Genomic DNA, 13,765 nt, shown 5'->3' with positions numbered 1-13,765 from the left:
ACATACATGCATACCCACACACACACACACACACACTACCGGTCAAAAGTTTGGGATCAGTAAGACTTGTAATGGTTTTTAAAGAAGTCTCTTATGCTCATCAAGACTGCATTTATTTGATCAAAAATACAGAAAAAACAGTAATATTGCAAAATGTTATTACAATATAAGATAATGTTTTCTATTTGAATATCCTTTAAAATATAATTTATTTCTGTGATGCAAAGCTGAATTTCCATCAGCCATTACTCCAGTATAAATTGTCACATGATCCTTCAGAAATCATTATAATATGCTGATTTAGAATTATCAATGTTGGCAACAGTTGTGCTGCCAAATATTTTTTTGCAAACTGCGATACTTTTTTCAGGATTCTTTGATGGATAAAAAGTAAAAAGGAACAGCATTTATTCCAAATATAAGTCTTTTCTAACAATATAAATCTTTGCTATCACTTCTTAACAATTTACGGAAGTTCTAAGCGGCCATGCATTATTTTTTTTTTCCTTCTTGTTTTCTCGTTATAACGACTTAATTTCTCGTTATATCGACATAACGAGAGTTGTTTTCTCATTATAACGACTTAATTTCTCGTTATATCGACATAACGAGAGTTGTTTTCTCATTATAACGACTTAATTTCTCGTTATATCGACATAACGAGAGTTGTTTTCTCATTATAACGACTTAATTTCTCGTTATATCGACATAACGAGAGTTGTTTTCTCATTATAACGACTTAATTTCTCGTTATATCGACATAACGAGAGTTGTTTTCTCATTATAACGACTTAATTTCTCGTTATATCGACATAACGAGAGTTGTTTTCTCGTTATAACGACTTAATTTTCTCATTATCTCGACAAATTTATTTATTTTATTTTTTTTACAATGATTGAATAAAAGTTTTAATTTCTTTAAAAAAAAGAAAGAATAAAAATGTAGACCCCAAACTTTTGAACTGTAGTGTATATTGTTATAATATATTTCTATTTTAAATAAATGCTCTTCTTTTTAACTTTTTATTCATCAAAGAATCCTGAAAAAAAGTATCAAGGGTTCCAAAAAAAATATTAAGCAGCAGTTTCCAGCACTGATAATAAATCAGCATATTAGAAATGATTTCTGTAGGATCATGTGACACTGAAGACTGGAGTAATGATGCTGAAAATTCAGCTTTGCATCACAGGAATAAATTAGTTATTTATATATAATTAATATTTAATGTATATTAAAATAGAAAAAACTTTATTTTACATCATAATATTTTACAATATTACATTTTTTCCTGTATTTTTGATCAAATAAATGGAGCCTTGATGAGCATAAGAAACTCCTGTAAAAAACATTAAAAATCGTTCTGATCCCGAACTTTTGACCGGCAGTGTATATGTGGTCTTTTCATATGGGCCACTTTATTTAGCACTACATGTGATGAAATATATACCAAACAATCAAATCTGTCCAGAACTTATATAAATGCATGCATAAATCTAAAACCTTAACATTTACATTTTTATATTTGAATTTCAAGTCATAGGTACTTTGTTGATGCAAAAAAAAATCTGTTCTACCTTTAGGTAACTTATTGTATTTTTTTGTGTCAAGATTCTTTCATTTGACCCACTTTAAAAAATGTATTTTGTTTCCTGCATAGTCATGCATATTTATGATCTAGCAGAACCTCTCACACAGCTCTGTATATGTCTGTTTCAGCAAATCATGAAGGATCGATGGATCAACGCAGGCAGTGAGGAGGATGAGCTCAAGCCGTTTGTGGAGCCGGAGCTCGACATCTCGGATCAGAAGAGAATCGGTATGAGATCAGCACTCTTACATGAAATTATTTTTAGAAACAAAGTACTGTAGGACAGGGGGCTTCAAAGTCAGAAATGTGACTTTTACAGTACATTTAAAATGTTTGTTGTTTTTATTTTGAACTTTAACACACATAAACTAAAAGCTGTAAGATTATTTACAATGAGATTACAGATGGTTGTGCTAGTAAAGTTAATACCGCCGTCCTATGGCTACATATTACTGATGTTCACGTTCATTACTGCCATTTCCACAAAATTGGTTTGAATGTTTTGAACGTCCCAGTTAGACCAGATTTTTTACAGAAATAAAGCAAAGGGTCATTAATTTAAGGCACAAAACATGCTTAATGCAGGTACATGAATGCAAAAGCTCCTAGCTATGCAAACTTAATTTCATGCACCATTGAATTCTGGCAGACCACAGTTCATAACATTGCAAGTGTATTTGCATTTTCAGTGCTTCTATAACATGCATTAGTGTCAGTTGTTTTCTCCTGCAATCGGATGCTTTGTTTCTTCTCGATAGGTGAGTAACACCGTGTCTGCGCCGCAACAGCTAAAGTCTGTCTAGTACACTAGACGTGACAAAGCGACCGTTTGAAATCATTTGAAATTTGTGTCAATACGTCATAAATAGAACGCAGCAGCAGTTTTCTGTCGGTGATTTGTCGTGTTGTGCCGCATCCAGTGTAGACCATAAGATATGTATATATATATCTATGGTGTAGACAGCATCACTGATTATAATGAGTTCTATAGTATTTTGTCGCGCCGCTCACGTCCGGTGTAGACACGGTGTAACATTGGTTTTGCTTTGTTTCACAGAACTAATCGTTGCCTGGGTTGCGTACGTATGTGTGGGGCGGAGCTATCAAAATAGGGGCGAGACCCTTTTGGGGTAGGGGCGTGTTTGTTTTGGTGATTTCAAATGTCAACATTGGCTACCAGAAATCGCTTACCCCACTTTTAACGACTTGCTGTTCACAAGTTTGGGGTTAATTTTTTTTTTTCTTTAATGTTTTTGAAAGAAACCTCTTATGCTCACCAAGGCTGCATTTATTTGATCAAAAATAAAGTTAATATTGTGAAATATTATTACCATTTAAAATAGCTGTTTTTTTTTTTTATTTTAATATATTTTCAAATGAATTTATTCCTGTGATACAAAGCTAAATATATTCAGCATCATTACTCCAGTCTTCAATGTCACATGATCCTTCAGAAACCATTCTAATATGCTGATTTGCTGCTCAATAAACATTTCTTAGTGTTATCAGTTTTGAAAACAGTTGTGCTGTCTAATATTTGAAGGATTCTTTGAGTAGAAATGTCAAAAGAACAACGGTTATTTAAAATTGATATATTCCTAATAATTTGTAAAAGATTATATATGTCTTTGCTGTCACTTTTTATCAATTTCATGTATAAACTTATTTAATGAATAACAGTATTAATAAAATCTTGCTGACCACAAGCATTTGAACAATAGTGTACCTGAATTGTAATGTCCTGTTTAATTGCACATTTAAAGGCAACTCTTGAGCACTGAAGTTTGTGAAAGTCACAGTGTAAGCTTTTGCGTTTTTAGCTGGATAGTCCAAACAGAATCCAAATATATAGACGTAATAAGAGCTTTCCCACCCGCTCATGATTTTATTGTTATTAGTGAGTGTTCGTGAGAGTGAGCCAGAGCTTTATGGTTTACGAAAGCCATTAAGGGAGATCCAAATATATTGATGTTTTGGCTTTAGCGCACTGCGTAAGAGTCGATCACCATTTTTTTTGCTCCGCAGAAGCTGTTAGTCTGGCATGCTTCCTTCAACGTGACGCTGATAGTGGCTGGTGTGCCTGTGGGTTTGAGCAGAGTGCAGGGGTCGATGGTATCTGAGGTCAGACAGGCCCTGTTCTTTCCACTGCTGCTGCAGGCCCGTCTGCCTTTCAAACTCTCCATTGATCTCTAAGCTCCAGTTCTGTGTCCCGAAAAGCATTTACAGCTAGTGCAGGAGCAGCTCAAGCACGTGTCTAGCATGTGAAACTGTGACGACATTTTGAGTTGCTTATCGCTTTTTTCATAGTAAAGCTAAAAGGATACCAGTAATTATACTAGGTCTCTCTTTTTTACTTATGAGGCCTGTTGAGATACAAAGTAGCCAGACATTATTAATAAAGATTTAGAATAAAATATATATTTTTTAATTATATATTTTTTTGTGTTCAAGGTTGGCTAAAATGCATGTAGCTCAGATTTCAGCTATTCTGCTTTTTATATATCAGCGTTTTTTGTGCACAAATATGTAAAGAGTCAAGATGCACGTTTTTATCAATCTACTGGGAAAAAGGTTGTTTGTATCACTGTGTTTATTCCTGTGATGGCAAAGCTGAATTTTCAGCAGCCATTACTCCAGTCTGTTGAGGCCTTTGAAAAACTTGGAGGTCAACCGATTTTGACACTCAACCAGCTGGTAACAGTATCCTACATTGACTGCTGGTATATGGTTTGTTGCAGATATCATGGTAGGAATGGGTTACTCAAGGGAGGAGATCCACGAATCTCTAACCAGGATGAAATACGACGAAATCACGGCTACCTACCTACTGTTAGGAAGAAAGTCTACTGAGGTGAGTTATTCACAATGATGTTTTAGAGCTGGTTGGTTGCAATGCACAGTTGGGGGTTAAAGATCTAGCTAAATAAGAGCATATGAGAGCTGTTCAAATGTTTGAGATTTGTTAAGATTTTTTATAATTTATTTAAAATCTTTTATGTTCACCAAGGCTGCATTTATTGGGGGAAAAATCAAGTAAATGTACTATATTTTAAAAAGTAATTTATTCCTGTGATGCAAAGCTGAATTTTCAGCATCATTACTCCAGTCTTCAGTGTCACATGATCTTTCAGAAATCATTCTAATATGCTGATTTGATAGCATAGCTGATTTTGCATATTTTTTGAGGAGACCGTTATCTATTTTTTTTTCCAGATTCTTCGATTAGTAGAAAGTCCAAAAGAACAGCTTTTATTTGAAATAGAAATCTTTTGTAAAATGTCTTTACTGTCACATTTCATCAATTTAATTCATCCTTGCTAACTAAATTTTACTTTTCAACAGTAGTGTGTCTGAGTAAGATATGTTAGTGTGATTTGACACCTAGTCTCTCAGCCTTAAGGCACAAACTTGGCAAGTAATAAATATATACTCTTGCAACTATACATTTGCTTTGTTTGCAGATTTATAGTCTCTACCTTCGGACATTTTAGGCACAAAATGTAACCATTTTTCCCTGGTGTTTTTGACGTCGTCTGTATAACCTGTCATGGAAATTGCTGTACCTTTATTTCAATGAGTTACCACTTAGTTGCACTCTGCTCTATTATTGTGGTGTCATCGATTTTAGATTTACCCACCCATAAAGGTCATGTTGGCTAGACAACCCTTTCCTGCCTAGCTAGACAGAAAAAAACAGAATGAGCTGCAGTGTGGGCTAGTCTTTATAACCATCGTCAAACATCTGGCTATATTTTACATCTGATTATGAATGTTACAGACTTGTAGCATGCCGGTTGGCATTCTAAACCCATATTACTGGTTATCTTAGCCAATTGCATTCACTCATTTCTCTCTGTGCATTAATTTATACATTCAGACATAATAAAAAATGTTTCTGTCTCATGCAGTTTTTACATTTAGTTTTGTGTGATCACAGTTGGAGGTGAGTGATTCCAGCTCCAGCAGTAACCTCTCTTTGGCGAAGGCCAGACCCAACAGCGAGCACAATAATGGCCAGTCACCATCTCACCTCAAAGTCCAAAAAAACATCTCCTCCAACCAGAAACAGCGTCGTTACAGTGACCAGGGTGAGTGCGCTTTTTGGACTTTAAATAGTGCTGTGAGGTCTTTATCTTTCTAATCTCCATTCCTCTCCCTCTACAGCTGGTCCAACCATTCCCTCGGTGGGTTACCCCAAGAGAAGTCAGACCACTTCTGCAGAAAGTGACCATAAAGAGGAGGGCAGTGCACAGGCACGTAAGTCCAGCTCATCTGGAAGCCGTGGCATGGCTCCACCGAGCCCCATGCTGGGCAACGCCAACAACCCAAACAAGGCCGACATTCCTGACCACAAAAAGAGTGCCGGTGCCCCTGGGGTAAGTTGGTACCATCCAAGATCTTTTGTATTGTCATTGTTTGTGTAAAATAGATCTGAAGAGAATCTAACAAATCTGAACCAGGGTTATTATATAGTTAACTACAACGAATACTATAAACAACACTTTAAATAAAAAATACTTAATATAAAATCAACCCTAGCTGACATAAAATAAAATATAGAAAACTTTCATTTCAGCTAGTTTTCTCATTTTAATTAGGTAGATGTCATGTAAACATGTCAGCTGTAAGAAATATCAATTTATTGTTTTTAATTTATCCTTATTTTGTTAAACCAAGATCTTTTAGTCAGTGCTGTTTTCAGTTGATTCGTGAACAAAACTTCACTAGTGCACCTACCATCCAGTTACCACAATAACAATAAGCTTTGTTACTTTTAAAAATGAAACAGTCTTTTTAAAATTCTGTCAAGTTTATAGCAAAATTGAAATAATAAATGTGGTTTTGAGGCTCTTTAATTCTCATTAAAGTGTTTCTTTTTAACAACGAATTGGAGTAGAAACAATTATATAATTAAAAAGTTAATATGCTATTTAAATGTGTATGTACAACTTTCTGTTTTAGTGTTGATTAGTAAATAAATGTAATGAATTAATTGATTAGTAAACACAATTTCCTTTCGGTTTCTGGCTAAATTAAATGTTTAATTTCATTTTGGTGTTTCATTTCCGTGCATCACTGATTAAGACTCACACTATAATGTGTATTTCTGCAGAGCAATTCTGTGTCTAGCGGTATGACCAGGAGAAACACATACGTGTGTAGTGAGAGGAACGCCACAGACCGCCACTCCGTCATCCAGAACGGCAAAGAGAACAGGTGAGTCCCTGGGACCTCTCATTTTTAGGTCAAAGGTTGTGAATATCCATTTTCCCTTTCAACATCAACACCGGTTTACGGGAAACGCCACCGTGTTGCTCAAAACCAAAAACTGACAACAAGGAACAATTTGTGTCTTTTCATCCTCACCCAACAAGATATTTTCACCAAAAAAAGTTGTTCTCATCTACAGGTTTCTAAATGTTTGTGGAGCTTCATCTGTTTGTTTGTTTTTTTTCTCTGACGCAATATTTGAAGATGGAGCTTTGGTTTAATACTTTACATTACATTACTTTATCATGTAGACCTTAGACTGAATTGCTGAATGTTACTGATGAAACTTCTAAGGCTGTATAATGAATCAAATTCAAATTGCAATATGCTTATTGAATTACATTTCAGACACCAGTATTTGTCAAAATATCGTGAATATATTTAATAATAATATAAAATATTATAATGATATAAATATTAAATAATAAATTAAATAAATGTATAATTATATGTAATATCTACAATTTTTAAAACAACGGCCAGCCTTGCTGTGCCAGTCTGCCATGCTGAACCGCTTAGCTTTACCATGCAGTCCACAGAGAGGGACAAACCGTGTGCCGAATCCCATATTAGGTATACGCAGAATTCAAAGTCACAAAGTTGACTAGTCCTAAAGGGGTAGTTCAATCAAAAGTGAAGGATTTATCATCCTTAACTCATCCTCATGTCATTTTATACTCTACTGTTCAAAACTTTATTTTGGGGATCCACAAAATATTAAGCAGCACAATTGTTTTCAACATTGATAATAAGAATCATCAATGAGCAGCGAATCAACATAAGGGCCTTTCGCACTGCAGGAATCTTTTCATAGTACCAGAACTAATTCTGGAACTACCCACTTTTCGACGTGTTCGCACCGCCGGAACTGGGCGCGATTTTAGTACCGGGCCGCCTTTTTCGAGAACCAAATTAGCTCCTACTCCGGAGCAGGGTCTAACCAGCACAACTGGTACTAATCGTGACGCAAGTAGACATTGATTGGCCAAACACGTATGAAAACGCCCTCACCCGCCATGATTTAAAACTCTGTGTAAACATACTGTAAGCATGTCAACTTATTTCGCAAGTATGGAGAACAGCGATAGATGGACGGACGCTGAAGTGCAGGCACTTGTAGCAAATGTAGCACTGCCAGTTGTCGTTGGAGATACTTAGTCCTCCTTTCCGTTCTTTCAATCGCTTTACGTATTCATCGACTTTCCATGTCCACTGTGAAACCCGCGAGACACAACAAAAACACAGCTCCGATCACAGCGTCCTCCATCCTCCTGTTGTTAACGTTGTTCTTTGTTTCTGTTGTTGAACGCCGCGCATAAATTGAGGGTGCAAAAAAAATCTAAATATTGAGAAAATCGCCTTTAAAGGTCCCCTGAAATACTTAGAAACACGCAGCGTTACTCTGTGTTGTAGTGTTGGGTCGTTCTTGAACGATTCGTTCATTTTGCTGAACGAGACTCAAATGTCAGAGTCGGTAAAATGATCTGAACTTCCCATCACTACTGTGTTGACGTCATTTTAACTGAAACAGGAAGACAGGGCGGGACATATCAAGCAGCCCCGCCCCTTTTTAAAATAGCCAATAGCATTCGTTTATATCATAGCTTGGAGCGTTCAGAGCCGTTGAGCTCAGTAAAGCCACATTTGACAGGGTATGCTAGCCACAATCTCATCCATATTGCTATAAAATATAGCATTCTGTGTAGAATTCAAATAGCTCCGATACATTTTGTGGTCTGCGCCGTGCTATCGTGTCTCTGGACCGGAGCAGAGTGTGTGGGCGGTGCGGTGGTTAGTGTGACACAGCACGAAACCAGACTTCTTTTTTTCCTCAATGGAAAGCATATATACACTGTTTGAATCGTTCCCTGTCCCCTATATACTGTAGTGTACTACGTGCCATTCACTGTACAGAAAATTTGAATTCTGTGGACAAGTGATCGATTTCAGTTTCATTATCTATTTTATAGTGTAGGGGGCGGGCGCTTCGGATTCTAGAGAGCATTTGATTGGACAGAAAGTTTTATGAGAAGCTGAAGTACGATGTGACGTCAAAAAAATCGTTGAGCCGTTTTGGCGGAAGTGACGAACTGCAAGCTTTGAATGCTTATATCTTCTAAATGTGAATTCCGTCACTGTTTTGGAGCACACTGCCTTATAGATAACCTTAAGACTAACATATTGATACTAACACCCAAAAAACTTTAATTTTAATTTCATGGGGACTTTAAAGTTGTCCAAATGAAGTTCTTAGCAATGCATATTACTAATCAAAAATTAAGTTTTGATATATTTATAGTAGGAAATTTACAAAATATCTTCATGGAACATGATCTTTACTTAGGGGAAGTCGTGGCCTAATGGTTAGAGAGTTGGACTCGTAACCCAAAGGTTGGGATTGACCGACTGGGATTGTAGGTGGGGGGAGTGAATGTACAGCGCTCTCTCCCACCTTCAATACCACGACTGAGGCGCCACACTGCTGTGTGTGTGCGCACTTTGGATGGGTTAAATGCAGAGCACTAATTCCAAGTATGGGTCACCATGCTTGGCCACATGTCACGTCACTTAATGTCGTAATGATTTTTGGCATAAAAGAAAAATCTATAATTTTGAACCATACAATGTATTTTTGGCTATTGCTACAAATATACCCCAGTGACTTAAGACTGGTTTTGTGCTCCAGGGTCACATATTAGAATTATTTCTGAAGAATCATGTGACACTGAAGACTGGAAAATTTGGCTTTGGATCACTGGAATTAATTACATTTTAAAATATAAATAATTTGGAAAAGTGTCATTTTAAATTGTAATAATATTACTGCTTTTATTGCATTTTTTGATCAAATAAATGCAGCCTTGGTGAGCATATGAGGCTTAAAAAACATAAAATCTTACCAAATACAAACTTTTGAATAGTAGTGTACATTTTTTCTTCTGGGAAAAAAAAAATGTTTGAATTTTTCTTTTCTTTTGTCCATAAAATGAAAGTCAATGGGGTCCAGTGTTATTTTGGACCTGACTGACCTTCATTAAGTTTAATGTTCCACAGAAGAAAAAAGTCATACAGGTTTGGAGTGACATAAGGGTGAGTAAATGATGCAGACTTAAAACTATCTTGTTAAGCTAGCCCTTTCTTAGAGGAGTTTACATCAGACACACATTCAGATTAACTAGTCAGTTTTGAACGACCAGTCGACCATCGTGATCCACCCGTATCCTACTTTACTCTCTCTTTGTATTCTTCTCTGCTCTAAGTTTTTTATCTCATATGCTCTGCTTTCTTCGTACATACTATATCTGATCCATCCCACTGCTGTTTATTTGGCCGCCTGCCATTGGCCAGCCTGAGTGAAATGTCGGGATGTGTCAGCACGAGTCCGACAGCGTATGCCGTTGCTCTCGCCAGCTCATCGGCTTCGGTCCGTCTGCGCCACCAAAAGGCCGCGTCCCTCTCGGCCTCCGGACACACCTACCATGCCACCTTGCCGCCCAACGACGGCACCTCTGATCTCTTCAGGCCCAAGTAAAGAGGAGTTTAGCGTCTGTCTCTAATCTTAGTGTGTCTCTCCATCTAATGCCCTCTGACCTCTCTGCTGTCTGCGTCTTTGATTTCCCGCCACCCTCGTCTCATCCCTATAGTGTCTCAACCAATCCAGGAGGACTCGTCGTGGAGCTTCCGTTGCGTTTTAATGTTTGAGGATTTCCTGCATCTTCCCATTTAAACCGTTAATTAACTTCCTTGTGTCTAAACCAACTAATATAGTATATAAACTACATTAACCTAGTAAATGACTAGTGAAAGGACTGTGGAGATGTTTTATGATTAAGTTGATCGTTATGGTGTGCAAGTAACAAGTGTGCAGATTAAGAATTTTGTTTGTGAGTTAAATTACAGTTAAGTCACTATTACAGATGTTCGTTAGTTTGAAATTTAATATGACATTTACACTATATATGTCTTAAGTATGTCTTACACTATATATGTCTTAAGTATGTCTACTTAATTTCAAACTAACAAAGCTATAATAGTGACTTAACCAGTCAAACATTTGTTGAATATGTTCATAATTAATGTGAGGAACTAAACCTGTGGTTACTCTGCAAGGAAACAATGTTTGAGGATTTCCTGCATCTTCCCATTTAAACCGTTAATTAACTTCCTTGTGTCTAAACCAACTAATATAGTATATAAACTACATTAACCTAGTAAATGACTAGTGAAAGGACTGTGGAGATGTTTTATGATTAAGTTGATCGTTATGGTGTGCAAGTAACAAGTGTGCAGATTAAGAATTTTGTTTGTGAGTTAAATTACAGTTAAGTCACTATTACAGATGTTCGTTAGTTTGAAATTTAATATTACATTTACACTATATATGTCTTAAGTATGTCTTACACTATATATGTCTTAAGTATGTCTTACACTATATATGTCTTAAGTATGTCTACTTAATTTCAAACTAACAAAGCTATAATAGTGACTTAACCAGTAAAACATTTGTTGAATATGTTCATAATTAATGTGAGGAACTAAACCTGTGGTTACTCTGCAAGGAAATCTGAACTGACTACATACATCCACTAAAAATCAAGAAAACGCATAAATTAGTTCTGAGAAAATGTCTAACTTCTTTTGTTTGGTGATTTATTGTTTTGGTTTGATATTTTGTTACATTCTGTTGTACTATTTAATGCGTGTATAATTAGGGTTTAAAGGGATAGTTGCTGAAAGAGATTTTATTTCATTTTCAAAAATGCTAATTTTACTATTTTAGTATCATTTATATACTGTTATAGTATTTATTACTATTTTGAAATGGCTTTTATTTTTATATCGCTTTTTTTATATATTTTTTTTTTTGCTTTTTGTCATTTTTTTTTATTTAGCTTTAATATTTTTTTGTTTCGTTTTAGTAATTATAGTGCTTAAATCTAACTTATTTTGTTTTAGTTAATTGCCAAGGCAACATCTGTAATTTTTGTTTAAGTATTTTTTCATCAAATATTTATATTTTATTTTATTTCAGCTTTATTTCAGTTAACAAAAATTATTTTGAATACTTTTAATTTTAATTACTGCATCATTTACTCAGCCACATGTTATTTCAAACCCGCATTACTTTCTACTGCAGAACACAAAAGAAAATATTTTAAAGAGTGTTTTAAAATATGTGACCCTGGACCACAAAACCAGTCTTAAGTCGCTGGGGTATATTTGTAGCAATAGCCAAAAAAAACATTGTATGGGTCAAAATTATCAATTTTTCCTTTTATGCCAAAAATCATTAGGATATTAAGTAAAGATAATGTTCCATGAAGATATTTTGTAAATGTCCTACTGTAAATATATTAAAACTTAATTTTTGATTAGTAATATGCATTGCTAAGAACTTAATTTGGACCAATTTAAAGGCGATTTTCTCAATATTTTTATTTTTTTGCACCCTCAGATTTCAGATTTATCCTAACAAACCATACATCAATGGAAAGCTTATTTATTCCGCTTTCAGATGATGTATAAATCTCAATTTCGAAAAATTTACCCTTGTGACTGGTCCAGGGTCACATATTGACTTTGAATTATGAAATATTGAAATAGGCTATTGCCCCATTGGCTTCTATTGTAAAGACAACAAAAACACTGAGATATTTTTTATGAAATATCTTCTGCTGTTTTTCACAGATAAAAGAAAATCATACAGGTTTGCTATGTGTTAATGATGACAGAATTTTAATTTTTTTTTGGGTGAACTATCCCTTTAAGTGTCCAAAGACCACCTGGTTGTACATGTAACCAGTGTTGTTTGCCGATTTTCCTATTTCATCATACTGTGACCCTGATTCTTCTCTCTTCAGTACGAACACGGCGGCTCAGACGAGTCAGCGAAACCCCGGTGCCTCCACCCACAGCATTAGTAGCGCGACTCCCCCGGACCGCCTGCGTTTCCCACGAGGCACGCTGAGCCGCAGCACTTTCCACGGAGGCCAGCTGAGGGAGCGACGCACGGCCACCTATAACGGACCCCCAGCCTCTCCAACCTTATCACACGATGCCACGCCGCTCTCACAGTCCCGGAGCCGCGGATCAACAAACCTCTTCACAAAGCTCACATCCAAGCTCACACGCAGGTAAACAAACGCGTCACCTTAAATGCTATTATAACAAGTCGTTATTCCCTATGGAATTTGGTTTTCAGTGGAATAAGAATGAAAGAGTTCATTTGGAGTTTGGTATATTTGAAATAAACGAGCTTTAGAACGTAACCGTTTATGGAAACGTTTCCGCCAAGGAGTCTCACAGTGCTCATTTTTCTCGAAATTCTAAGTTTATATCTCACAATTTGGACTTTGTTTCTTGCATTTCTGAGAAGTCAAAATTTCGAGATATAGACTCTCAATTACTTTTTTTTTTTTATTCCGAATTTGCATCTCACAATTCAGTTTTTTTCCCCCCACAGAATTAAAAATAAAGGTAATTAGGACTTATCTCACAATTCTGACTTTGCTCCTTGCATTTGTTAGTTTTTAATCTCACAATTCTGACTTTTCCTCTCAGAATAGCAGGTTTTTATCTCGCAGTTCTAAAAATTAATTGAGAGCTTTAAAGGGGTCCTATTATGCTCTTTTACAAAGTCTTGATTTTGTTTTGGGGGAGTACTAGAACATGCTCTCATACTAGGTTGTTCGAAAAACACATTATTTTTCACATATTTGACATTATTACAACACCTCTCTCCCCAGTCTGGCATGAACGGCTCGAATAGTTCCTGTATCAAATGAAGGCCCGGCTTCTGAAATACGAAATGTGCTGTGATTGGTTATCTGGGCCAGTGTGTGTTGTGATTGGCAGCACTCGGTGCCTGGTCAGGAAATGTCACGCCCCTTACCATAGCCGCCTGC

General features: G+C 36.0%; 1 protein-coding gene across 1 annotated transcript in view; it reads left to right on the top strand.

Annotated features, from left to right (window-relative positions):
* The window catches only part of LOC107603074 (MAP/microtubule affinity-regulating kinase 3-like), a 70,824-nt gene that overhangs the window by 47,109 nt on the left and 9,950 nt on the right, over window positions 1–13,765 (top strand). Inside the window, exons 9-15 of the mRNA XM_016295771.1 lie at window positions 1,718–1,817; window positions 4,328–4,440; window positions 5,527–5,677; window positions 5,754–5,965; window positions 6,703–6,806; window positions 10,209–10,388; window positions 12,722–12,994. Coding sequence (XP_016151257.1) covers window positions 1,718–1,817; window positions 4,328–4,440; window positions 5,527–5,677; window positions 5,754–5,965; window positions 6,703–6,806; window positions 10,209–10,388; window positions 12,722–12,994 — 1,133 coding nt within the window. The remainder of the gene's footprint in view (window positions 1–1,717; window positions 1,818–4,327; window positions 4,441–5,526; window positions 5,678–5,753; window positions 5,966–6,702; window positions 6,807–10,208; window positions 10,389–12,721; window positions 12,995–13,765) is intronic.

Source organism: Sinocyclocheilus grahami, unplaced genomic scaffold, assembly GCF_001515645.1.
Source record: "Sinocyclocheilus grahami isolate Dianchi unplaced genomic scaffold, SAMN03320097.WGS_v1.1 scaffold340.1, whole genome shotgun sequence".
Lineage (NCBI taxonomy): Eukaryota > Metazoa > Chordata > Actinopteri > Cypriniformes > Cyprinidae > Sinocyclocheilus > Sinocyclocheilus grahami.
The sequence above is the reverse complement of the archived record's forward strand: the minus strand, read 5'-3'. Positions and strand labels throughout refer to the sequence as shown.